The 27,620-nt window shown below is 35.7% G+C and overlaps 1 protein-coding gene and 1 long non-coding RNA gene across 3 annotated transcripts in view; both read left to right on the top strand.

Annotated features, from left to right (window-relative positions):
* Nucleotides 1-27,620, top strand: part of NUP205 (nucleoporin 205) — an 85,984-nt gene that overhangs the window by 52,482 nt on the left and 5,882 nt on the right. The window contains exons 31-38 of one of the 2 annotated variants that reach the window (XM_082398056.1): nt 8,417-8,565; nt 9,502-9,693; nt 10,591-10,712; nt 12,242-12,380; nt 14,410-14,536; nt 19,107-19,183; nt 21,234-21,362; nt 21,584-21,710. In XM_082398056.1, coding sequence (XP_082254182.1) covers nt 8,417-8,565; nt 9,502-9,693; nt 10,591-10,712; nt 12,242-12,380; nt 14,410-14,536; nt 19,107-19,183; nt 21,234-21,362; nt 21,584-21,710 — 1,062 coding nt within the window. The remainder of the gene's footprint in view (nt 1-8,416; nt 8,566-9,501; nt 9,694-10,590; nt 10,713-12,241; nt 12,381-14,409; nt 14,537-19,106; nt 19,184-21,233; nt 21,363-21,583; nt 21,711-27,620) is intronic. The other variant, XR_014246364.1, reaches the window with a different exon arrangement.
* On the top strand, nt 8-5,429 carry LOC309631587. The gene is made up of 2 exons (XR_014246386.1): nt 8-4,041; nt 4,312-5,429. It is a non-coding gene; the product is annotated as an uncharacterized lncRNA (long non-coding RNA).

Below are 27,620 nucleotides of genomic sequence, written 5' to 3' on the forward strand. Positions count from 1 at the left end.
AGAATTAGATTTCTGTCTTTTCTGTTTTTAGAGATTGGTTACTTTAAATTAAAAAAAAAAAAATCACCTTTTCATCTTTTGGCTCAGCAAAGCTATAATAAATGAGTCTTTACGGAATCAAAGTGCTTCCTCTAAAGTCAAGGAAGAATGTTTAGTTTTTCTAAAATTGTGACAATGGTACAAAAGTAATGTAAACACAGACCCTCAAATACTACTTTAGCTTATATATTTTTGTAACTCCCACTCACCTCTGGTCCCATTGAACAATACATACAGTACATATCTTTTAAAATAGCTCTGTTATTCCGTAGTGTAGAAGTACCATTTGTTTAACCATTTGCCTTATTCATAAGTGTTTAAATTGTTTCTAATTTTTTACTATCACAAAAAAGCTGCATCAAATATTCTTTTATATGCCTATATATTTCTCAAGAAGGATACTTCATGGTGGAATTTCCATGTGAAAGAGGGTGCACATTTTTATTTTAATAGATTCTACCAAATGGCCTTCTACCAGTTTAAATTCTCATCAGTAGCATACATATGTCTTTTTGTACTAATGTGAATTTTTTCTTGGATAAATTCCAAGGAGTTGAATTTCTTGGTCAAAAGATCTGTGTATTTACAAATTTATTTATTTATTTATTTTTGCTGTGTTGGGTCTTCGTTTCTGTGTGAGGGCTTTCTCCAGTTGCGGTGAGCGGGGGCCACCACCCTTCATCGCAGTGCGTGGGCCTCTCACTGTCGCGGCCTCTCCTGTTGCGGAGCACAGGCTCCAGACGCGCAGGCTCAGTAGTTGTGGCTCACGGGCTTAGTCGCTCCGCAGCATGTGGAATCCTCCCAGACCAGGGCTCGAACCCGTGTCCTCTGCATCGGCAGGCAGATTCTTAACCACTGCACCACCAGGGAAGCCCAAGATCTGTGTATTTAAAGCAATGATAAATCAACTTTGTAAACTGTAGTTAGCTTTTTTCTTTTTTTTTTTCTTTTTTTGGCTGCACCGCTCAGCTTGTGGGATCTTAGTTACCCAACCAGGGATTGAACCCAGGCCCTTGGCAGTGAGAGCGCGGAGTCCTAACCACTGGACCGCCAAAGAATTCCCGTATAGTTAGCATTTTTAAATAAGAGTTAATAATATGGATTCTTTCATCGCCAAATGTGAAAAATGTTTTTAACTATTCAGGAGACCAGCGTATAATACTCTTTGCCAGAGTTACTCTGCTATTTAAGAACTTGTCATAAGTACCTTCTCATAATGGGCTCCTTGTGCTTTCTGAGAACCTTAATGAGTATTTGTTATTTTGTACACAGATTCTTTTTTTTTTTATAAATTTATTTATCTGTTTTTGGCTGTGTTGGGTCTTTGTTGCTGCGCGCGGGCTTTCTCTAGTTGCGGCGAGTGGGGGCTACTCTTTGTTGCGGTGCGCGGGCTTCTCATTGCGGTGGCTTCTCTTGTTGCGGAGCACGGGCTCTAGGCACATGGGCTTCAGTAGTTGTGGTATGTGGGCTCTAGAGCACAGGCTCAGTAGTTGTGGTGCACAGGTTTAGTTGTTCCGCGGCATGTGGTATCTTCCTGGACCAGGGTTCGAACCCGTGTCCCCTGCATTAGCAGGCGGATTCTTAACCACTGCGCCACCAGGGAAGTCCTGTACACAGATTCTTAAAAACCACTCTGTGTGTAAGACTTAGATTATCTCATATTATTCATTACTGGCTATATATTTTTGTATAATATCTCCCTTAGAATGTAATAAGAGCCAAATGATGTATTTATAGGAATTTCCTACCAGCATAAATAATGCACAAAAATATTTTTAAGGTCGTTAAAAAGAATAGTTCAGAGAAACTTTTTAAACAAATAGGAGTTTTTTTTTATGAGAGATAATCCGCCAACACACCTCCCGCATTTTCCTCTTGACTAAAAAAATTTTTTAACATTGTATTTAGTTGAATTGGCAAAAATCACCACTTAACCACTAGGTGGAGCTCTACAACGTGCTTTATAAGAAGTCATTATCAAGATGTGGTAAAAGCAGTGTGACCATAAAAGAAGATTCTCCTTTTTTTAAAAATCTGTTATCTTTTTTTTATTATTATTATTATTATTTATTTTTATTTTTCTCATTTTGGTTGTTGCGGGTCTTAGTTGTGGCTCGCCGGCTCCTTAGTTGTGGCATGCATGTGGGATCTGGTTCCTGACCAGAGATCGAACCCGGGCCCCCTGCAGTGGGAGCGTGGAGTCTTAACCACTGTGCCACCAGGGAAGTTGCTCTCCTTTGTTTTTAATTTTCAAATGATCTATTTTTAGAGCAATTTTATCCCTTAAGTAGCTTTTTTATCTTAGTCATAATTACTGCTTATTTTGACTTGTTTTAGATAGATAGCAAAGTACTTTATTCCCTAGATACTAGTGTTTTTAATTTTCAAATTAGAAATATTAAATTTAATAAATATTTATTGAGCACATACTTTTGTGCCAGTGTACCTACTTTCTGTTGTTTTAAAACAAAAACTGAATTTTTAATGTCTATATACTTATTTTTTCATACCACTTTTTCTTTATTTTTATATAAACGTATGTATGGAATACTGGGCAGCCATTTTCCCTGTTTGGTATAAAAGGAATCTGACTTAGAGAGGCTAAGTGACTTGCTTCTTTTTGACAGATCTGAGAATTAGAATTCAGTATCAGCAATGTATTTGTAGCTCATATTACAAATGACTAATTTCTAATAAATAAAGAGCATCTACAAATCAATAACCCAACAGAAAAATGGGCAAAGGATATGAGCAGTTTAGGGAAAAGGAAATTCAGACGTCTCTTAAGCATATAGTTAATTTTCTGAAAATCCATATGGGTGGATCCTATCACTTTGAGCTGGCAATGCAGTAGATCTGGGGAGGAACCAAAGCATATATTGGGTTGGCCCAAAAGTTCAGTTGGGTTTTTCTGTAAGATGATATGGAAAAACCCAAATGAACCTTTTGGCCAACCCAATATTTTTTTGATAAAATTATTTGGAGGATCTTATATGTTTCCTTAATTAAGAACAGTGTAGTTCAAATCAGACATTGCTTTTGCATTTGTAATTCCTGGGGCTTAGTTGACAGCCATTGACATCATGAATATATCTCTTTGTATTTTTTTCACCTTTTTTTTTCTCTCTCTTTTCTACCAGTGACCACTAGAAGGAAAAAGTGGATAATTTGACCAGAGCCTAAATGTTTAATATGAACCCCAATTATTATGTTCTTAATTTCTCTATTGATCTGTTCCTTAAGCTCTAGTATTATAAAAATATTTCACATTTAAAAACAGATTGATAATGACGAAGATATACACTTTTCAGCATATTTTTAATCAGATTGATGTTTTCAATAAAAGCTTATAAAGCCAACCTATAAAGTTATGCTAACACCTCAGTGTAGAGGATATAGTGCATCCTCCTTACTTTTATTTCTGTGAGATTAGCCCTGTTTGAATGTTTTGTTGTAATTTCAGTAAAATGGATTATATTGCTTTTAAAACAGATTCATTTTTAACTTTCCATTTTCTAGGAGCATATCATTCAACTTTAATTTATAGTTGATTGATATAGCTGTATGGAAGATGTCAGTTTGAATTCTTAATTTTAAAATTGTTTAAATTGTAATTTTAAGCACTTTTATTATAAGTTTTTCTCATATGTTCTATTTTCTTCTAAACTGGCTTTTCTTTTTAAGTTTGACAAGTTAATGGTATTCGGTAGTATCTTTTATTTATAAATAAGAATTAGGAATTATAATAAGAATGAGGAATTTTCTGATCTGCTCATAATTCTTCTGGGCTATTGCGACTTTTGATCAAGAATATTCCTGTTGTTCTTTGTTTATGAAACCATAATATCCAATCATCTTTTTAAAAGAGATTAGAAAAGATAATCTCTTGCCATTATTAAATTTTTTAGAATCCTATCATGAGATTTTCAGTTTTTATGGTCTAGGTGTTAGTATGATCTAGAATTATAGTACAAGTACACCTCTGATTTTAGTCATAAAGTAGTGGGACTAAAAGGATTTCATAGAGCATCTTGCCTGTTGTTAACTCTGTTCTTGTGAATCCGACTCCAATAAGTGACTTAAAAATACAGTACCAGCTACAGGAATTCCCTGGCAGTTCAGTGGTTAGGACGCTGCACTTTCACTGCCGAGGACGTGGGTTCCATCCCTGGTCGGGGAACTAAGATCCTGCATGCTGCATGGTGTGGCCAAAAAATAAAAATAAAAAAATAAAAATAAAAATACCAGCTATAGCTATATATATGTGTATAGTGGGTGCAGGCTTTATGCTTGATGTGAATTTAGATGTACATTTCTCACCACTCCTTTTATTTTTTTTACAACCTGAGTCAGGTCCTAGAACCTTAGAACCTGACTAAAAATTCATAATCAGATATTTAAAAAATATCTTTTAGCTTTTATTTTTTTATTTAAAAATAAATATTGATTATAGGAAATTTAGAACATACTAACAAACAAAAGGAAAAGTCACACATTTTACCCTTCTAAGATAACTATCACGACATTTTGGTTATAGCCAGCCATCTTTTTTTATTGATTTAAATCTTCCCTTTTCTATTTAGTATTTTATCAGCTTTTCGTGCCTCATTAAGTAACATTTTAAATACCTGTATAGATTTTGCCACTTATGGATGTACCATAATTTATTTAGCCTACCCATTTTTGGACATTTAGATTATTTCCCCTTTTTACAATACAAACAAAAATCAGTAATCATTTGGTGGTTGATTATTTTTAGTTGTTCCAGGAAGCAGGAAACATTAATTGGGTTCTTGCTTTCATAAAATCTTTTATCCTAGTAAAAATGGCAATATATGTGTTTATAAAACAATAAGCCTTAAATTGGATGATACAGACCAGATGCCAGCAAGCTTTTTCTGTACAGGGCCAGATAATAACTAATTCCGACTTTGCAAGCCATATGTTCTCTGTTGCAACTACTCAACTCTGCCATTATTGTGCAAAAGAAGCCAGAGACGTATGCTATACTGCATTAAAATTTTATTTACAAAAACAAGTGGGAGGGGCTTCCCTGGTGGCGCAGTGGTTGAGAATCTGCCTGCCAATGCAGGGGACACGGGTTCGAGCCCTGGTCTGGGAGGATCCCACATGTCGCGGAGCAGCTGGGCCCATGAGCCACAACTACTGAGCCTGCGCGTCTGGAGCCTGTGCTCCGCAATAAGAGAGGCCACGAAAGTGGGAGGCCCGCACACCGCGATGAAGAGTGGCCCCCGCTTGCCGCAACTAGAGAAAGCCCTTGCGCGGAAACGAAGACCCAACACAGCCAAAAATAAATAAATTTTAAAAATTAAAAAAAAAAACAAAAAAAACAAACAAGTGGGAGATCACATTTTGCCCATGAGCCTTAGTTTGCCAACCCCAAGTATAAATTACAAGTTTTATAAGAGTTAAGAAGAGAAAGGAAATCGAGAGTTTTGCTGGACTTTTCTGGTGGGGTTGCATTTACATAAGAATAAATGGAGGGCTTTTCAGGCAAGGCCCAAACTAGGAGGGAGTAAAGAACCAGGAGGATGTCTTAGCCATAAGCAGGGGATTAATTTGATATGAAGAAGTTGGTATTTAGGAAAGTTTGTGTGGCAGTGGTTTATATGGTATGTTGGAAGAAGGGAAAGATTGAAGTAGAAGAAATCATCTTGGTGGTTTCTAATGAATTAATTTATCCCCTAAAAAATTAGGATTTTTTTTTTTTTTTTTTTTTTGGCTGTGCCATGCAGCTTGTGGGATCTTAGTTCCCCAACCAGGGACTGAACCCGGACCCTCAGCAGTGAAAGCGTGGAGTCCTAACTACTGGCATTGAAAGCTTGGAGTCCTAACCGCTGGACCGCCTGAGAATTCCCTAAAAAAATGAGGATTTTAGGGACTTCCCTGGTGGTCCAGTGGTTAAGACTCCGGGCTTCCACTGCATGGGGCGTGGGTTCGATTCCTGGTTGGGGAACTAAGTAAGATCCTGCATGCCGCGTGGTACGGCCAAAAAAAAAAAAATGAGGATTTTAAAGAAAGGACTTTTTAAAAAAAAAATTCTTTTCCATTATGGTTTATCCCAGGATATTGAATAGAGTTCCCTGTGCTATACAGTAGGACTTTGTTGTTATCCGTTCTATATATGTAATAGTTTTCATCTGCTAACCCCAAACTCCCACTCCATCGCTCCCCCACCTCCCACCCCCCTTGGCAATCACAAGTCTGTTCTCTGTCTATGAGTCCGGTTTAAAGAAAGGTCTAATTAAACTGTAGAATTAGATTTTTCTTATTTCTAAGTAGTTCTGTCAGTAGTAATATTGGAACTTTGTGATCTATTCATAGTTTGAAAACTGAAATCAAATATTTCTTTGATACTTAACTGGTCTTCTGCAAGCCATTGTTTTTCAGATTTCATTGTGAAGCCCTAGGGTTCTTGCAGGGGTACCTGAGGGGTTATGTGGAAGAGCCTCTAGAGTGATGTGCCAGCATCTCTCTACCCTCATTTCAACCACAATGTTTGAACTAAGGAATTCATGGCTAAAAAATGTTAAACCTATAAAGTAGTGGCTTTCAGACTTTTGTCCAAAGCCTTTATTCAGATAATTTTGTGGCAATCCTATGCGTAAAACAGAAGAGGAGATGCCGTAGCTCCTCAGGCTGGGTTCCTGAAAACCCACCCACCGTGGTACCCGACCCTGAGAGCATCTGGTGGCATCCCTGGAGCAAAGTTTCTAAACTTGCCTTTAAGCTGTCAATCAATCAGTAATTAATATTGGAGCTTCTACTATGTGCTAGACACTGTGCTAAATTCTGGAGAAACAGTGGTAGACAAGACAGAATCCCGTTGTTAATAAGCTTACATTTGATGTGAGGAGACAGAGATACAAGCATGGAAACTAAAAAATAACATAATTTGAGTAAATCTGATAAATAAGTACTGTGGAGAAGATAAAACAGTACTGTGATATATTGTGTGTGGGGTGGGAGGAGGAGGGAAGCTGGATGTAGCTGAGGAAGTGATATTTGATAGAGGCTGGAATGATGAAGAGGAGGCAGCCATGCTAAGATCTGGGGAAGAATATAAAGAACAGCTAGTGCGAAGATCCTGAGACTGAAGGAAGTGCTGAATTTGAGGGCTAGTGTGGCGGCAGCGTCGGGGTGGAGGTTGAGAGTGGAGGGAGGTGAAATAGAGAAGTAGATGGGACCAGGTGACCGAAGGAAGTAACACAGTTGAGAAAATTAATAATCTCATACCCTGCTTTGACACTGTTGGAAATTAAATATGACTAAAATAAAATCAAAGTAGTGGTAAAGATATTTTAGGGAGAAAATATCATTAAAACTCTGAAGGTTTGACTGCTGCAAACTTTATAGTGGAATATAGGCCACATTGTGTGTTACTTTTATTTTTCATGGTTAAACCTGCTTTGTTTGTCCTCCATTCTGATCACCCTGTCTTGAGAATCTTTCCTCAGTTTAAAAACTGCTACCATTGACATATATGCACTACCAAATATAAAATAGTTAGCTAGTGGGGAGCAGCTGCATAGCACAGGGAGATTAGCTCTGTGCTTTGTGACCACCTAAGGGGTGGGATAGGGAGGGTGGGAGGGAGGAAGACACAAGAGGGAAGAGATATGGGGTTATATGTATACGTATAGCTGACTCACTTTGTTATACGGCAGCAACTAACACACCAATGTAAAGCAATTATACTCCAATAAAGATGTTAAAAAAAAAACAAACTGCTACCATGTACTAGTTGGGGAAAAGTCATAAGATTAGTTTCAAATACAGATTATTGCTGTATGTAGTGTATTTATGAAACTTTTCTAAAAGGTTTACAGGAATCTATATAAAGCATATGATCCTATCTTTAATCAGTGTTCCTTGAATTAAATTAAATTAAATTAATTTAAATTATCTTCATAATGAGTATACCTTTTCTTTTTAATGAATATTTCAATTAAAAAATATAAAAGAATAAAATATCTGTTTTTTGGAAGCAGATCTTTGTCTACTTTGTACCTGCTCCTTTGTAGCCAAATTCTCATAGATCTCAATAAAAGATAAAACCAGATTGATTAGTGAAATAAATACAGGAATGTTTCTCCTGGGGTTTCATAATTCATTTTTATTTCTTTAAGGATAGTTTATCCTTTTCCTAATACCATTGTTATCTCAGTGTACATTCATGGAATAGTGCATTGTGTTCTTAAAGTTTACCTGCCTAGACTCATCGATTGATGGGTCTTTGTGTGCAGGTAATAATGGAAGGATTTTTCTGTTGTCGTCATGTATGAGGTGTAATTACTCTGTTACCAAACTGCTTTTTGCTGGAGTGTTTCATATGTCTTCTATTGTAACCCTTTAGCCAAGAAAACCATGTGGGAAAGGCTGACCGCCCCTGAAGATGTGTTTAGTAAATTACAGCGAGAAAACATAGCCATCATTGAGAGCTATGGTGCTGCCCTCATGGAAGTGGTCTGTCGAGATGCTTGTGATGGTCATGAGATTGGAAGGGTACAGTAACTCCTGCTTAGTATTATAATTGGATAGATATTTTGACTTATTAAGGCATAAACTGGATTGGCTTTTCAAATGTATGTTATATATTGGGAATTATTTTCTGTAATATATTTTAGTGAATTTTCTTATTTACTATAATTTGGAATTTCTGTTTTGTTCATTCATATGTTTTGTTTACTTATGTTCAGAATCCTTTATTAGTTCAGACTGTACCCTCAGAATAATCTTTTTGCTAACTTTGAGATTTGCCTTACACTGGTAGAAATTAACCAGCAGAGATGCTGGTTAATCAAGATCTTGGCATAAGAGAATGCTGGATACATAGCTTTTATACTGAATGTATCTTCCTCTGCTTTTTCAAGGGGTATTTGCATTTATATATCTTTAAAATATTATGTCATACTGGTGATAATACAGTGAGAAGATAATTTCCTGCTGGTGGAAAATTACATGGCATTTGAATCATGTAGTACGCTCTCAATTATGTTAAAAAAAAAATTTGGGAAGACATAGAACAAAGTAATCTGTGTTTATCAGATAATGTATTTTCTGTATAGTTTTCTGTTTTCTACAAGGAGCATGTGAAACTTTACAATTGGGAGGGAAAAAGCTATTTTTAAAAATCCCTTTCCTCCAACAAGTAATGTTTAGATTTTGCTAAAATATATTTAATGCCATTATTTTAATGTGTTAGGTTTTGTTTCAGAAATATAACTTTACCCTGAAGTTTTTTCTTTTATTAATAAATCAAGATTCTGGATACATACATACATTTTTCTCAAAAAAAAAAAATGAGAGAGAGAGAATTGTATTGCAGGCAGCCATTCTCCTTGTAAGAAAACTTTTAAACATTTCCAGATAAAGGGAGTTACTGTTGTTGATTTTGGTAGCCATCTCCACATTTTGGACTTTGATCTGTTCTTCCGTCAGATGCTGGCACTGGCTCTACTTGATCGGATTGTCTCCGTAGATAAGCAGCAGCAGTGGCTTCTGTATCTTTCTAACAGTGGCTATTTGAAGGTGCTTGTGGACAGCTTGGTAGAAGATGACCATACTTTGCAGAGCTTACTCACTCCACAACCTCCCCTTTTAAAAGCCCTTTATACTTACGAATCCAAAATGGTAAGGCTTTATATTCACTTGAAGTTAGATCAACAGGTCATTTCCTCTTGGGGTTAAGGATATATTAAAGAAAATTAACGTGGCCTACATTTTGCATGGCCTACAGTTTGCATACAAACTGTAATCATTTCTAAGGAGTTTTAAATTTGGGGACATGTGCTAGAACTGTATCTTCTGAGCATGCCAAAGTTGAGTTGAAATCGTCCTGAGAGGGTTAGTTGGGTACTGAGACTGCTGCTTACTCACTTCGATTGCTGGTGGTGGCAAAGCGACATGACACCCAGTGGTCTATGAGGAGAAGAGTGAGCAAAAATGTCCTTCTGCAACGAAAATCAGACTGTTAGTTGCCTGTTGAAATTCCAGTGTAGATGTGCTGGTTCTACTTTAAACACAGGATTTTTCAATACAGTATATATAATTCATTTCCTTTCCTCCAAATCTGTTTTAATTTGTTTCCTCCTGCTTAAAAATACCACAAATGTCACAATAAGAGAAGCACTAAAGTCTTAGATTCTTCATTAATTCTGTTTTCCCTCCTTCCTTCATTTATTCAACAAGTATTTATTAAATATCTGTTACATGCCAGGTATGGCACTAGGTAGTAGAGATACAGCTGTGAGCAAAACAATCTTCCCTGCCCTCCATAAGCCCACATGATGATTTAGTTGAATGCTTAATCCATGCAAGGCGTATGTAGCACTTCAGATATGCTGTGCCATTTACTCCTCATAAAAATCCTATGGTTAAGGTGGTATAATATACCCCTTCCTAGCTAGCTCAGAATTTCTCTTCACCAATGATTACACATCAGAAATGTGCTATGAGAAAGTCTCATTTTAATGTGAGACCCTTGGCTATGATGTCTGTACTGATGATTTTTGTTTCATAACTTCTTAGGCATTTCTCACAAGAGTGGCCAAGATACAACAGGGTGCTTTAGAGCTGCTGAGGTCTGGGGTGATTGTGAGGCTGGCACAATGCCAAGTCTATGACATGCGCCCAGAAATGAACCCACAGGGGTAAGCATCCATATCAATTTCTTTTTTTTTTTTAATGTTTTTTTTTTAATTTTTGAATTTTATTTTATTTATTTTTTTATACAGCAGATTCTTATTAGTCATCAATTTTATACACATCAGTGTATACATGTCAATCCCAATCGCCCAATTCATCACACCACCATCCCCACCACCCTGCCGCTTTTTTTAAAGTTACCAGTAAAGGATTATTAAGGAAAAAAAAATTTCAAACATAATTTTGCCGTTTATAATTCTGTTGGAGCAGTACTCTCATCTTGATGGTTTTGTTTGGTCATATACCCCTGCCATTAACTAATAAATGGAAGTTGTTAATAAGGGTAAAAGTGGGTAGGGACCTAGTGCTTTCCATTTTAGAGCAGTAACATAAGAGGGAAATGGGAGAGCATTTTGTTAGATGTTTTTCTTCCCAACTTTATTGTTCTGTTTAGTAGAAGTACATATTTTCAGTTATACTGGTCTTTTAAAGTATTGTAATGAAATTATAATTCGTTGTGGATTTTCTTTTCTTGATGACTTGAATAGTATTTTATATTTTTCTCATTTTAACATTTTACCAACTGCTTGCTAATTTGAAAGCTTCAAGTGAAATTATTTTAAGTTTCAAACTTTCTAGCAGATTTCTCAGTTGAGTTTGAATATGAATTTTTTCTTTTTTGTCTGCATGGCTGCAGCATTGTTAGGGCCTACAGCATACCCTCCTACTGTTAAATAACATTTAGGTCAGTTTGAGTAATTTTCTTCAAAAGATCCATTGCCAAATTGTATGTTTGAGATTTTCCAGGCTTAACTATAGAAATATTTTACTTCTAGAAAAGAAAATTTTTTTAATATCACTTTCTAAGGTTTTAAACATGAGAGTTATTACTTTCACCTTAGGTGAAGAGGATTGAGTAAATTGTATTCCTCAGTTCATGGCACATTATTATTGCCTGTCTTTGGAAAGCCTTTCTGTTATTTCTTATTATTTCCATATTCTGCTTTCATTCTTTTCTCTTCAACAGGCAACCTTTTTTTTTGTTCAAAAATTTAAATAGAAATATTTACAATAAATAATAGTTTATTAATACAATATTCTGAGACCTAATCTTAAAGGTTAAGTGATTTTACAATCTCATTTTAATTTTTAAAATCTTGTTTTATTTTATATAATGGACAATGTAGATTCATTTTTGGCTATGGGTGTACAAGAGGGAAATTTGGGAAGAGTAACTTTTGTTTCTGTCTGTTTCTCACACATAGTCTCTGTGGCCCATGGGAACATTTAGAGTAGAGTAAGTATGTTTGGGGAATTTTAGCACTGTCTTTTCAAATCTATGCAAATATTCTTTACAAAGATTTTAAAACATTCAGATAACTGTTTTCACTAACTGTACCTCTGGGATACAGAGTCCTCATTAGTAGCTTCACATCTTAATTAGCCACCTGTGATTGTTTGCCATGGAGATGGTCGGGGACTGTTTTAACTGTTGGACTGTTGCTCTCTCCTTGTTCACTGGATGTGAATCAAGCATGTTTGTCCTGAGAGATGCCCCAGTGTTCATCCCTACTCCAGTGGACCGGTACCGCCAGATTCTGCTTCCAGCTCTCCGCTTGTGCCAGGTCATCCTCACGTCTAGTATGGCCCAGCACTTGCAGGCAGCAGGGCAGGTAAGAGGAATCCTTAGTTTAGAAATCATCAAGTGCAAAACCTTTATTTTACAAACGCAGAAGCCCTAGGCATAGAACGCTTGACGTGAATTTACCTTAATCGTTCTGTCTGTGGCAGAGCTGGGTATTGCAGATAGACCCCTTGCACTTTGCTCTGAACTTCATTGGTCTGTTTTTGTACTCTTGTTTGAATGAAACACCACAGCTAATTAATAGAATAGTGAGATGGAAGGCAAGAGATCTAAATTTGTTGTTCTGCAAAAGGAAGCAATTATTGTGATAGAAATAAGCTGGCTTCTAAAATGTAATTTAACCAGGTATTTTTATTAGAGAATGCTGTTCCTTTATTAGACCTTGCAGAAAATACAAAAGATAGATGATAATGCCACATTTAGTTGTGATATTTAAAGAATGAGTAATTTAAATAAGTGAGTTTCTAATAAAATATTTTTCCTTCAAACACTATAAATTAGTTTTATTTTCAATGCTTTTCAGTGAAATCTTCAAAAATATGTTTGTTTCTTAGACTAATAATGCAATATACAATTTAACCTTTCACTGATTAATTAGGCTTATCACTAAGAATCTGCAGTTTTTTATTGTGTTGCTCTATTATTATGATACCCTCAGGAATTAGGACACATCCTAATAATTTATGGTGATTTTATCTGCTTTCCCTGCCATCAGTCTTCAGGCATACCTTCCCAAGATAGAATGCTGCTGTTTCTAGTGTGGTACCTGATTTTATATTGCATTAGTCTAGGTGACATTCTACCCCTTTCATATGCGGCCTTTGAGTCAGTTCTTTAACACTCAAAAACTTTGTCTTCTACTTTCTCGAGATTAAGGTTTTTTAGTAGAAGTGGGACATTGTGATACAAGGCCAGTCTTATACTGAGCGTAGCAGAATTACCTGAAGAGCTTCTTTAAAAAATGAAGATTACTGAGTTTCATGTCCAACAATGATGGGCTGAGGCCAGGAATCTGTATTAAAAAATAAAAGGGGCACAGTTCCTGAGAGATTCAAATGTTCAGCCAGTTGTGGTGTAGTCCCTGCCTTCAGGGCATCTATACTCTAGTTAAGAAGCTGTTTGAATGTGAAAATGAGTGGAGTCTTCTATGATGGTACACTGTAAAATGCTAAGCTGAAAGGGCAGAGTTTGGAGGTCAAGATCTGTATCTCATTTATTTTCATCATATCAAAAGGAGAGTTAGACAAAAGCTTTTATGTGACTGTCCCCATGTCACACTAGTCAGACTTTCACAGAGCAAACTTGAATTCAGTAAGTCATTTTTTAAAAATAAATAAATAAATTTATTTATTTATTTTTGGCTGCATTGGGTCTTCGTTGCTGTGCATGGGCTTTCTCTAGTTGTGGCGAGCGGGGGCTACTCTTTGTTGCGGTGTGTGGGCTTCTCATTGCAGTGGCTTCTCGTTGCAGAGCACGGTCTCTAGGCACACGGGCTTCAGCAGTTGTGGCACGTGGGCTCAGTAGTTGTGGCTCGTGGGCTCTAGAGCGCAGGCTCAGTAGTTGTGGTGCACGGGCTTAGTTGCTCTGCGGCATGTGGGATCTTCCCGGACCAGGGCTCAAACCCATGTCCCCTGCATTGGCAGGTGGATTCTTAAGTACTGAGTCACCAGGGAAGTCCCAGTAAGTCATTTTTGTACACACTCATTTTAAATTCATGTTCTAGTTCCATTTAGACAAAAATAAAAAATATAGGGGTCAAATAATAGTTTTCATACAGTAGTTCCAAGTTATATTATACTCTTCTATAGTAGCTTCTAAGTGTATTAATCTCTAAACTTCGAAATAATCCTTATCTTTAGCTTTCTTATGAAATTTAGTTAGATGTTTGCTTCTTGAAGAAATAAATTACGTAAATGCAAAAGACAACTGCTTATCTAATATTCATTACATTAAATTACTTGCTTCAATGTTATTAAACAGATGGATATAAATTTATAATACAATTTTCTACTCTTCCACCTCTGTTTTTCCATTTCCCCTCCTTTTCTTCGTCTTAGGTGTTACAGTTTCTCATTTCTCATTCTGATACCATACAAGCAATCCTGCGCTGTCAGGATGTTAGTGCTGGATCTTTGCAGGAATTGGCTCTGCTGACAGGAATTATAAGTAAAGCAGCACTTCCTGGTGAGTTGATTATGTTGAATGGATTTTTACCAGTGCTTTACAGACTGACATACACTTAATAGAATGAGGTTATTATTACTTTGCAGCTATATATGACTTATTTGAGATTGGAACTAACAGAGTTAACTGCCTTTTTAAAAAAAAAAAAAAAATCTTTATTTATTTATTTTATTTTTGGCTGCGTCGGGTCTTAGTCGTGGCACGCAGGATCTTTGTTGCGGTACGTGGGATCCTCTGCTGCAGCACGCGGGCTTAGTTGCCCCGTGGCATGTGGGGTCTTAGTTCCCCGACCAGGGACTGAAGCTGCGTCCCCTGCATCGGAAGGCGGATTTCTAACCACTGGACCACCAGGGAAGTCCCCTTAACTGCCTTTATTTGAAGTAATATGTTTATAAAAGTGATATACGGTCAGTATAAAAAATTCAAGAAAATAATTAACACTCAAATCCCACTATCTAGAAATTATCAAATGTTAACATTGGTAAGTAGCTTTTCAAACATTGCTCTATGTATATGTATGTATTAGTGGGGTGGAGGGGCGGTGGAGAGAAACAGACATACAGAGGTAATTTACGAGAATGGGATACCTTTTACATGCAGTTTTAGAAAACAGCTATTTAATTTTATGTGAACTTTACAGATGAAAAACTAATTGAAGAGAAACTGAAGACATTGATGAATTCCAGACAAATGTTTCTTTACTACAAGTGTGCAAGAGATATTAGTTCTTAAAAGATCACTATGATTAAGAAGAAAAAAAGATTATGATAAATTACTAAGATATTTTGGTCATTAAAAAAAATTTTTTTTACTACATATAAATTTTAGACAGAATCAACTAACTCCTGATGTGAAAGATGAAGTAATGAGTTATTTTACACTACTTCTTCCACCCTCATGTTGTTTGCTTGTATTATTTTTACTTTGTCAAGTAAATATCATTTATATTCAGTCCTGCAACCATAATAACTTCAGCTATTTAGTTTTACTTATATATTTGCATGGATTCACAGAAAAACACCAATTCTTTTTTTTCCTCCTATAGCTTCACCATTTCTGAGTTCTTTCTTTTGATTTATCTCTTGGTATTTTTAATTCATATTGAGGTCCCCTCCCCTAAGAAAAAGTATATAATCTTCCCTGAACTCTCTAATGTTTACAAACATCTAAAGGTTGCCTTTATTCTTGAATGACAGCATGGCCTACTATTAATAATAATGTCATATGTTTTACAAATGAGGAAACTGAGGCACAGAGAGGTTAACTTGTCCAAAGTCACACAAATAATACTGTAGGGTTTTTCATGCAGTGTGGCTTCTTAGTCTGTGTGCTTAACTACTAGCCTATACTACCTCCATCTTTATATTGCTGTGGAGAAGTCTGAGGCCAACTTCTGATTCTGCCCCAACACCCGCAATATTTTTTCCTCTCTGGGCATGCCTCAGTGCCTGAGCCCTTTGTGTTGGGAGAAGGAGAGAGTTCGGCAGGGCGGAGTGCAGTGCATGTTAAGGTACTTAGAGCCTGTGCTCATTCTGAGGAGATCCCAGGGTCAACTCCACCCAGCCTTGGAGTGTCTTAGTCCTGTGTGCTTATTATGTTCATTTCCCCACTTCATTCCAGTGTCCTGAGATGATACCAAGACAGGCCACCCTTCTTGCCTTTACTAAGGTCCCATAGTGCAATGTAGTGTTTCTTCTCCAAATGGTTTTTACCTTGATTTCTCCTAATTACTAGTTCTCCTAATTACTTAATTTACTTAATCACCCGAATATGCTTCTTTGCAAATTGCGGGGTCTCCATGAGAATTTGCAAGAGTTTGTTGGCTTATCTTCTTTTCTCTGTACTGCTTCTGAGGGGTGGGATGAGGGTCATGAGTTGAATTATGCTACTTACTCCCCTGGAATTTTCTTCATCTCCCCCTTTTTTTTTTCCCTTAACCACCACCATGCTTTAGTATTTATGGCGTTAGTTGGCCCCTTTCCCTTTTTGGTGAATTTCATTTATTTGTAGGTTGATTATAGAAGGGACATTCTATGATACTACTTCATTCTGCCGTCTTAATCCAGAAGTCCTGAGTTAGTACAGAGAGAATTTACCTTTTATCAGATCCTCTGGCAAGGTGATTTTATTGATGAATTTTCCTTTCGTTACTTTTTAAAAATACTTGAAATATTCTGTATTTTGCTAATAGCAGCATTTAACCCTGTCACTGTATTAAAGTTATATTCAGAAAGGCACAGTTTATTTTAACATGCTCATGATATATTCAAACAAAATAAAAGAATAAAGTAAAAGCACCCTGACCAGCAATTCCTGCTCCCTAAAAGGAACCAATTATCAATTTATACTTTGTTTTTCCAGCAGTTTCTCTGCACGTGGTGTAAAAATTTTTTCCTCCCTACACAAATGAAATACCATACACACTGCTCTGTAATTTTTTCCCCACATTATGTCTTGGGGATTTTTTCTCATCGGCATGTATAGTTCCTACCTCACTCTTTAATTGGTGGAATAGTTTTCCAATTGTGAGGTGGTTACCCAGACCCCTATGACACGTTGACTGTTTCCGATCTTTTTAAAAATTTCAAACAGTGTGGCATTTAATAACTTTGTGTGTGTGTGTGTGTGTGTGTACGTATACATATACATTTTTGTATATTTGAGCTGGTAGGCTTGGTAAGTTCCTGGCAGTGCTTGGTCAGATATAAATATACTTATATATATATATATATATATATATACCATTACATACATGTGTGTGTATATATATACACACACACACACTTTAAAATAATTTTAAAAGATAATGCCAAATACCCTCCTAATTTTTAAAAATAACGTTTAAAAATAATTTATACTCCTCTTAACCCTACTCTGCCCAGTTCAGCCCTTGATTACATATGGTTTTGTATTATCCTATAATTTTACTATATGGTTTTGTCTTAAATGCTTAGCCCAGTGCCAGATATGTTGTACCTCCTCAACTACTTATCATCAGGTTAATTTTTTATCTGTGACCCACAGATATTCTGTAAAGTGTTTTGGAGTTGAGGATGATATATATGGTCCACAGCACTCAGGTGGCATGTAGTGGAAAGGTCTTAAGAATCTGAGAATTGGACTTCCCTGGCGGTCCAGCGGTTAAGACTGTGCTTCCACTGCAGGGGACACGGGTTCGATCCCTGGTTGGGGAAGCTCCGCATGCCACTCGGTGCTGCCAAAAGAAAAAAGAATCTGAGAATTGCTAGGTTTTTAAAATAGAGGCAGCAGTTGGTGTGCAGGAGGAATGAAAGAACTGGGGAACAGCAACACAGCTCGCAGAGATCAGAAAGGTTAGAGACAAACAGGAAAAAGCCAAAGTTCCATGATAGTGTTAAGTGCAAACTCCAGCTTTCGAGGGGTTAAGATGGAAAAGGAGGGCATAAGAATCACAAGCAACAAATGGAGAAAAAAATATTTCAAGAATTTGATATTAACCAGGTTTTTACTTGGTTTTGTTTTGTTTTGGAGTACAAGGGAGACCTGAACACATTTTTAGATAGTGCGGAAAAATCCTCTGCGGTAGGGTAAATTTTAGAAAGTAATTAAATAGAGTGATTCTGGGAGCCTACTCCCCGTGGAGGTGGAGGTGGGAAAGGGAAAGGAGCTAGTAGAGCAGTGAGGTGCAGGTGAGGTAACAAGCCAGCATGTGCCAAGTGATATGAGTATTTTCTGTGGGTTTGTGTAGAGGTTGATGGGCTGAGAAATCTAAAAGGAGGAAGGCTTGTCATTATAAGGAGCAAAGGATAAGGTTCCGGGTTATGTGCTATGGAGTGTATGCTTGGAAGTAAGAAATGGATTAAAGGGATTGTGAAAACACGTGGATAGTTAGTTAGGGTGGCTAGGACAGGATCAGCTGGGTTCTCCTCATGGCTACAGTTATGGAACAAAGAAGTAAACCAGTGGAGAGAATGACCCATGGCTTTGCTTGGAGGGCTCAATAGAAATAAAGCGAGTCCATGGTACTATAAAAGGTTGATCAGCTTTAGGGATTTCGTAATGGGTCCAAACTGAGAAATTGAATGGCAACTTTTTTGTGTATGTGTAAACTGTACTTTGCCTAAGGGAAAAGAAAAAAAATCAAATGGTACAATACATAGAAGAGATAAAAGAAAAAAGAAATGCATTTCACTCTTAGTGTTTTATATTCTGAAGTGTTGCATGAGAAAGTAATTTACTGCTGAGTTTAGAAAATTTTAACTTTTATGTTTATAAATAAAAAGTAGATTTTTCTCAAAAACTTTGAAGTGCCTTTTTGAATTACTGATTCAGTCTAGATTTAGCTTGCATATGACTGAATATGTGGTGTGGTACACTTACATATTGTGTGGTGGTGGTACGCAATCTTTGTAAAGTCGTATTTCTCAAACCTCCTTCATGGTAGAGTCTGTGTCTATTTATGCATATATATATAAATATATATATTTATACATATATAAATATAAAATAGTAAAACTACCATTCCTGGTTTTTTAATGTTTTTATTTTTTTGATTATAAAACTACATTTAAAAGCATTCCAAATGTTATAGGTATACTAAGTGAACTTGATGTTGATGTAAATGAAGGATCTCTAATGGAGCTACAGGGACATATTGGAAGATTCCAGGTAACTGATTCTTTCTTACTTCTTTTTTATTTTTTAAATTAAAAAAAATTTTTTTACTTCTTTAAAGAGCAGATGTAAGACTTGTAACAAAATACAACAGTCCTCTCACTGATCCTCCCCACTCTGCTCCCTGAATTTGGGTAAACCCGGCAACGGTTTTAATTGATTCTTTCATATCTCTAAATAATATGCTTATGTTACTACTACTTGATTTTCCAATTTTAAGAGTCATCTATTGACCTTCCATCGAGAAGGATGAGAATTTAGATCTCTTTACCCCTGTTCTTCCGTCATACAATACATACCTCTCTCGTAACGTGTCCCCACCCCCAACTCTAATCGTATCATAATTTCGATTAGATTAATATTTAGTGTTATATTATTATTACTATGAAATGTCATTTATGAATAAGCCATGGATGGACCATATGTTACTTTTCTATACATTATGTTTTTCCTAGAGTAAGTAATTGTTTCTTTTTTTTATTTGCTTGGTTTTATGTACTTATTTCTAATTTATTCCCAAACTCTCCTCCAGTTATGTAATCTCTTTTCAATATATTCAAACATAGTAGATAGCTTATCAATTAGATATTTTATCACAGTCTTTCTGGGAGCCTCCTGGCCTGCTTTGATTTGAGCACCTTCACTTTTTTTTGGCTGCAGAAGAATTATATTTATATAGTAGAATTTATATTCCATTGTTTTAGATACAGTAATTTTCTTAACCAGTCCTCTTTTCATGAGCTGTTTTTCAAGTTTCCAAAAGAAAAGTGCTACCATCAGCATAATTGTTATCACTGGGTGCATGGGTATACAAGTAGTACATTTTGAGTCATTGTCAAATAGCACTCCAGAAAGGCTTGTACTCTCTCTAACCAAGCCAAAATACTCTGTTTTTTTTTTTTTTGGTTTTTTTTTTTAAGCCTTCTAACTTTTTTCATTGGTGGGGAGAAAAAAATATTTTTGATGCATCTTTCATAAGGTAGCCTCTGGAAATGTGTTAGTGCATCTGTTTTTGTCTGTAAGAATAGCAAACAGCCAGTTTTAAGTTTTAAAAAGAGTATTTTGACAAATTAAGTTTATATTATAATCTCCTTAGTATGTTTTGCCTTATCCATACATCCATACTTATTATTTAAACTAACATCAGCTTAAATTAGATATTATATAATATATATGGATGTATATATGTAGGGGTGAGTGTGTGTATGTGTAATACCAATGTTTTAAACGTGTTTTTATTGTGCACTTACTATGTGCAGAACACTGTACTAAGCACTTTAAATACAATTCAATGTCTCAGGTAATCCTAACAATAATCTTATAAGGTAGGAATTGCTATTATCACTCTAGAAATATGAACACAGAGGCTTGAGGAAGTTAAGTAACTTGTCCCAGGACATATAGCAAAAAGTCATGTACCTGTAATTGGAACCGACATCTCTGATTCTGGACCTACTGCCAATTTTGCAAAGCTTGTCCTTTCCCACTGAGAACCTTAGGAACAATTATATTCTCAAGTGAAAAGTACCAACATTTCCAACAAATGAGCTTTGTGATTTATCTGCCAAGGTTACTTCTGTGTTCCCAACTCCTTTTTGAAGTCCCCAGGAGCAGCCACAGGAGTAAGAACCTTTCAATTTGAGCCTTAGTAGACAAAATTATCACAAATCTGCTTCTGTTTGCCATCTCATTTTGCTTCTCATTGTTTACTGATTAGTATTTATTTAATGGGAATCTACTAAGAAATTATTTGGTGTGATACAAAAAATCTTTGGCAAGCACTTAGATTTTAGTGGGGGTTAACTGCTAAAAGAATTAATATTCTTTTAATGAGTTGTCTGCCAAGTAAATACATTTGCAGAAAGGTAAATTTTAATATTGCTAACTTTAGTTGAGTCAGTTGGAAGTAAGAAATTAGATGCTTTAACAAGTGATTTCACTCCCCACTGAGTTTTTCTTTTTTATCTCCCTCAAGAAAGATAGGTCACTAACTTTAAACATATACAAATAGATATGAACAAAAAAGTATCTTTTCTTTCCTTAGCGCCAGTGCTTAGGACTACTAAGTCGCTTTGGTGGCTCTGACAGACTGCGTCAGTTTAAATTTCAAGATGATAATGTGGAGGGGGATAGAGTGAGCAAGAAAGATGAGATCGAACTGGCTATGCAGCAGGTAAGAGGAGTGAGAGTTGTGTAACTATTCTTTAAGCTTTTTATGTTTTTGGAGATATTTGAGAAAAATAATAGATGTGGGTAATTTTACAAATTGATTTGTAACTTTGTTGTAATTTTACAAACTGATCTATAACTTTGTTCTCCTTCAAATCTGGATTTCCATGATATGAGGCATTTGGGGAGCTAATATTTTTGTTACTGCTTGTTCTTCCTTTGTAGATTTGTGCCAATGTCATGGAATATTGCCAGTCACTCATGTTACAGAGTTCCCCTACCTTTCAGCATGCTGTGTGTCTCTTCACCCCTAGCCTGTCAGAAACCATTAATAGAGATGGGCCCCGGCAAGGTGAGCTAGCTAGTTCTTTCTTTCTGTATTTGAGGAATTAAGTTGCCAGGATTATGACAAGCTCTAGTTGGCCCCAGTAAGATGCAATTTTTTTTTTTCTTTTTTTTTTTACCACCAGTAATGAATGGGAAATTTTTAAAACGACTTCTTTAAGAAGGAGTGATGAGGAGGTACTTTTGTCGAACCTGTGGATACAGCTGGAGAACTGGAAAGAATAGAGAAATTTGCGATTTTCTGAGGATGAATCTGGAAGAGCCATGTGGGGAGAGTATAGTTTTATGTAGCGTGTGAGAGCCTAAAGGCTCTAGGATTGGAGAGTAAACTAGCCAGGTGAAAAGTATGAAAATAGACAGTTTGTATGTTAAATCATGTTAAGCTGAATTTAGTGTGTCAGTTGGGTTTTGTATTCAGCTCCAAATTTCTGTAACATAGCAAAGTAAAATTTCGATACTTAGTAAGCTGATGTAGCCTATGATCCCCTAGTGACCCAGTAGGAAAGATTAGGAATATGAGGCCAGATTATGGATTGGTTAAAGCTTTTGTCCCATGGGACATCCAAAAGCCAAAGCCCGTTTGGATCTTGGTGGTTGTATTGTGATGGACTGGTGGTGATCTCAAGAAACCTTTTGTTTGAGATTTCTGTGAATCATTTTGTCACATTTTCATCGTCTTCAGGGTCTTATTTTCTCTGAAAATTGCTTAATCACATAAAATATCTATTTAATAGAATAATATTATGAAAAAAATATGTTATGCTAAGAACTCTTGTTTGTCTAACTCCATTATAAAATGTCCTAGCAAGTGGGATTAAGAAAAATTTTTTTTATTGAGGTTTTTTATTTACATACAACAAAATTCACCCATCTTAGGTGTACAGTTTGAGTACTTTTTGTAATTTTATGCAGTGTGTAACCACTACCACAACCAAAATATAGAATAATTCCCTCATCCTTAAAAGTTTCTTCTTGTCCCTTTGCATGTGATTGTTTCCTTTGGCCCCTGGTCAAGGTGTCTATTATTTTGCCTTTTCCAAAATTTTATATAAATGGACTCATACAATATGTAGTCTTTTGTGTTTCGACTTCTTTCATTTAGCTCAGTGTTTTTGAAATCCATCCATGTGTGTATTACTATTTTGTTCCTTTTTATTTCTGGCTGGTATTCCATATTAAAAATATACCATAATATATCTCTTCACTAGTTGATAGACATTTGGGTTATTTCCAGATTTTTAGCTATTGTGAATAATGCTACTATGAATATTTGGATATAAATCTTTATGTGGACGTAATGTTTTCATATCTTTTGATTAAATGCCTAAGAATGCAATTGCTGGCTTCTGTGGTATGTTTAACTAAATAAGATACTGCCATTCTGTTTTACAAAGTACAATCATTTTGCATTCCCACCAGCCATGTATAAGAGTTCTAGCTGATCCACATCCTTGCCAATGCTTGGTTTGTCAGCCATTCTAGTGGTTGTGTTGTTATATCTCACTGTGATTTTAATTTGCATTTCCTTGATGACTAGTGATGAGCCTGTGTCCAGTTTTAGTACCATTTGTTGAAAAGATTATCTTTTTCTGTTTGGATTACTTTGATACCTTTTCTCAAAAACCAATTGACCACATAAATTTGGGTTTATTTTTGGACTCTCGATTCTGTTCCATTTATCTGTATGTTCTTTCTCTTAATACCACACTGTCTTTATATACTTTATACACACTGTCTTTATATACTTATTCTTCAATAGCTTTATATCAACAGTAAGTCTTGAAATCAGGTGGTATAAATCCTCTAGCTTTGTTCTTCTTTTTCAAAATATCTTATGCTTATGGTTTACATGGTTTATTTCTTTCTGTCCATTTATTTTCATCCTATCCATGTTTTTATGTTTAAAGTGCATCTCTTGTACACAGCAGAGAGTTGAGTCTTTTTTTCTTTAATCCATTTTGACTATCTCTGCTTTTAGTGGTGTGTTTAGTCCTTTAATATTTAATGTAATTATTGATATGATTGGATTTGGGTCTATCATTTAATTGTTTTCTACTTATTATTTGCTTTCTACCTCCTTTCTCTGTTTTTTTGTTTTTGTTTTTCCTTACCTGCTTTTAAAAAAAATCTGTTTTATAGAATTTGATTTTAATTTTACCATCGGGTTTTTACCTACACTTCTTTGTATTATTTTTTTTTTAGGAGTTGCCATAGTTTTTCACAGCCTGTTTATTGTTAAATAGTACCACTTCATTCAAAATTTACAACTCTTACAACTGTATAGGCCCACATTCCCCCCTTCTTTTATGTTGTAATTGTTACATGTATTACATCTACATACACTATAAATTCCCTTAGACAATAATTTTTATATCAAACAATTTAATGCTTTATAAGTAAAGAACAAAAGGGTAAAAAAGAAAAAAATAGTCTTTTGCATTTATTTAGATATTAAACACATTTGATGCTCTTTATTCTTTCTCAATGATCAGAGTTTCCACGTGGTGTCATTTCCCTTCAGGCCGAAAAATTTCTTACATAAGTATGGGTCTGTTAGTGATGAATTCTCTTAATTTTCTTTTATTGAAAATGTCTTGATTTTGCCTTCATTCTTGCAGGATAATTCTGCTGGATATAGAATTCTGAGCTGGTAGTTTTGTGCTTTCTGTACTTTAAAGATATGGTTTCACTTTCTTTTGTCTTCCATGATTTCTCATGAGAAGTCAGTCATTGATGGGAATATTGTTCCTCTATATGTAAAGTGTTGTTTTTCTGTTGCTGCTCTTGAGATGTGCTCTTCCTCTTTAAACAGTTTGACTGTTACGTGCCTTGGTGTGGGCATCTTTGTTTTTATTCCGTTTAGTGTTGTTGAGAATTTTTTATCTATACATTTCTTTGTTTTATCAATTTGGGGGAAATTTTGACTTTTTTCTTCAAATATTTTCAGCCCCATTCTCTTCAAACATATATTAGATGATTTGATACTATGGGGTTTTTTTTGTAATGCTCTTTATTTATAAGAAATAGGATGAGAACATTTGCTATACTTTTTTATTATTTGATTTACTATCTCATGTAAAGTTGCATTACAGTTTATGTATGTTAGCATGATTTCAAGGCCCTGAAGGTAAATGTAATGGGCAGATCATTTATTTTTTGCAACCATTCCTCCTTGTAATTTTTTGTTTATATTTTGGTATCATATGAATATGTAAATTTTACGTTAGCAACTATATTTACAGATAATTGAAGACTGGAATTTTTTTCTTCCAGTTTTATTGAGATATAGTTGACACACAGCACTGTATAAGTTTAAGGTGTGCAGCATAATGATCTGACTTACACACATCATGAAATGATTTCACAGTAAGTTTAGTGAACATCCATCATCTCATACAGATACAAAATAAAAGGGGAAAAATTCTTTTCCTTGTGATGAGGACCCTTAGGATTTATTCTCCTAACAACTTTTATGCATGACATAGAGCAGTGTGAATTATATTTATTGCATGGTACATTACATCCCTAGTGCTTATTTATCTAAAAACTGGACGTTTGTGCCTTTTGACCACTTCAGTTGCTCTATCTTCAAGTTCACTTATTCTTTCCTCAATAAGCTCTATTTGGCAAAATATATCCAGTGAATTTTTTTTATTTCAGAAATTGTATTTTTCAGTTTTATAATTTTTGTTTGATTCTCTTATCTCATTTCTATTTTCTCTACTGAGATTAACTATGTTTTCATTGTTTGTTTTCCCTCAATTAGGATAGTTATAAGAGCTACTTTAAAACGCTCATTCATTAGTTACCAACATCTGGTTTATCAGGGATTAGACTTGCTTGGTATCCTTGTCTCTTGAGAATGTGTTCCATTTTCTTAGTTGTTTATATGTTGGGTATTTAAAATTGTATACTTGACGTTACAAAGGTTTGAAGGTTCTAGATGCCATTATTTTTTCCCTGTATGGTGTTTTTCTTTTGTTTTGGCTCAGTTACCTTGGCTATTTTGACCCGTGAACACTGATTCTTGGGTGACAGGTGCTGCGCCAGTTTATGTCCTTTGCCTTTAGCTGAGATGTTTTGAGTGTGTTGCCTGCATGGTTCAGGGGTCAGTTAGCGATGTGGGTGGCCATAGGGATCCCCTCTCTGCTCTTCTGGCAGTCCCCTAAAACTCTCTTCACTGGTCATGGTTTCCCGGCTTCTCAGCTGCTCCTTTTTTGGTTTGTCAGGCGTGAATGACTGTGCCTTTTCCATCAGCACTCCTGCTTCTGCATTGTGTTGCTTGTGCTACTGCTGGGTGTACTTAGCCCCAGGCCGAAGGCCATGAGCTGGGAGCTTAGAGTTGTACAGGTTCCATCTGCCCTCTTTCCAGTGCGTCTGCACTCCCTACCAGCGTCTGTCTGCTTCTGTTTACTTTGGTAACTTTAGGTAGTTATTTTTTGTGTTATGTCTAGGTTTTTTATTTTCTGCTGTGAGCAGGGAGTGGGCCGTTGTCTGGTATGGTCTTAGTTTGACATATTTGGAAGCAGAAGTTCTTAAAACCTAATAAGATACCTTTACTTAAAAATACCTGTCATTCAGTGATTCATTTGGAGTAGCCTTGGGTGAGAGTATGTCTTAAAGAAATTGAGGAAGTAACTATAAAGATTTATAGTAATATTTTATGGAGTAAAGTGCTTAAATCATTCAAACTGGATATATAAAACAATTTCTTTGACTTAGTTAAGCAAATTAATTCTACACAGTTCTAGTTAAGCAAATTAATTCTACATAGTTCTAGCTTTCTCCTATATTCAAAAAGTTTGCTGCCAGGAAGATCACTAGACTACAAAGGTGCAGCCTCACCAGCATGAGGGAAAAGTGCTAGTTCAGGTGGCTCAGCAAATAGGAAAAAGGAGGTCTTCTTCACTTGGAGGGGCATGGAATGATTGGGAATCCTACTCAAAGACCCCTTTTCATTCAGAAGAGTGGTTTTCCTACCACGTAGCAGTGACATTTAACCTGCTGTGTCCCCTTTCTGTCTGGGAGTTTGTAAATGAGCATGAATCTGTTTACTAATCCCTGTAGGTCTGTAGCTTGATGTAGACCTCTAACTCTGCCTCAAGAGGGCAATCCTTTTCTTCCCCTTTGAATCTAACTTTTTAAAACAAATTTAACCTGAGCATAAGATTTTTCAAACAAAATTGTAATTTTGTCATTTATTCTTCAAAACATTAATATCACTAATAATTATTAAAATTTCGTTAGTTTCTTTTCATTTTGAGCCAATCTTTTGCATACCATGTCAATTTTTGATCTTTAATACTTAAAGATGAACTTTATGAAACCTTATAAATTGGTCTTTATTTTTCTTCAGACTTTTTTAAGGGTTAATAAGCATATTCTTCTCTGCCAATTCTAGACATATGAATGGGTAGGTATCTGGCAGGTTCTAGAATATTTAGTTATAGAGAGATAGTTTAACCTTGTGGTTAAGAGCACAGACTGATGATGAACTGCCTGGATTTAAATCCCAGTGCTACAAGTGACTTAAGAAAAATGACTTATCTCTTTGTGCCTCAGTTTCCTTGTCTATAAAGTGGAAGTAATAACAAGCTCCCTCTGATGAATTATTGTAAGGATTAAATGTGTTAATATGTGTAAAGTGCTTTAGAACAGTGCCTGGTGCTTGGCATGACATCAATGTTAGCTATTATTATTCTTATTATTGCTCTTGTATTATTGTTATCCTCTAGTGTATTTACTATTACTTGTGATCAAGGGACCCTTTCCTGTAGCACTTCTACTTCTTTGACTTCATGGTCTTTTATGCAGAATCTGTTTCTGTAGTTAAATATCTCATGAGCCATCCTCATCTGATGTCTAATTCTGGTGCCTCTGAGTGCTCTAATATTTTCTAGGCTTTAGCAAGTTAGTA

Source organism: Balaenoptera borealis, assembly GCF_965194805.1.
Source record: "Balaenoptera borealis genome assembly, chromosome: 7".
In the NCBI taxonomy this organism is placed as follows: domain Eukaryota; kingdom Metazoa; phylum Chordata; class Mammalia; order Artiodactyla; family Balaenopteridae; genus Balaenoptera; species Balaenoptera borealis.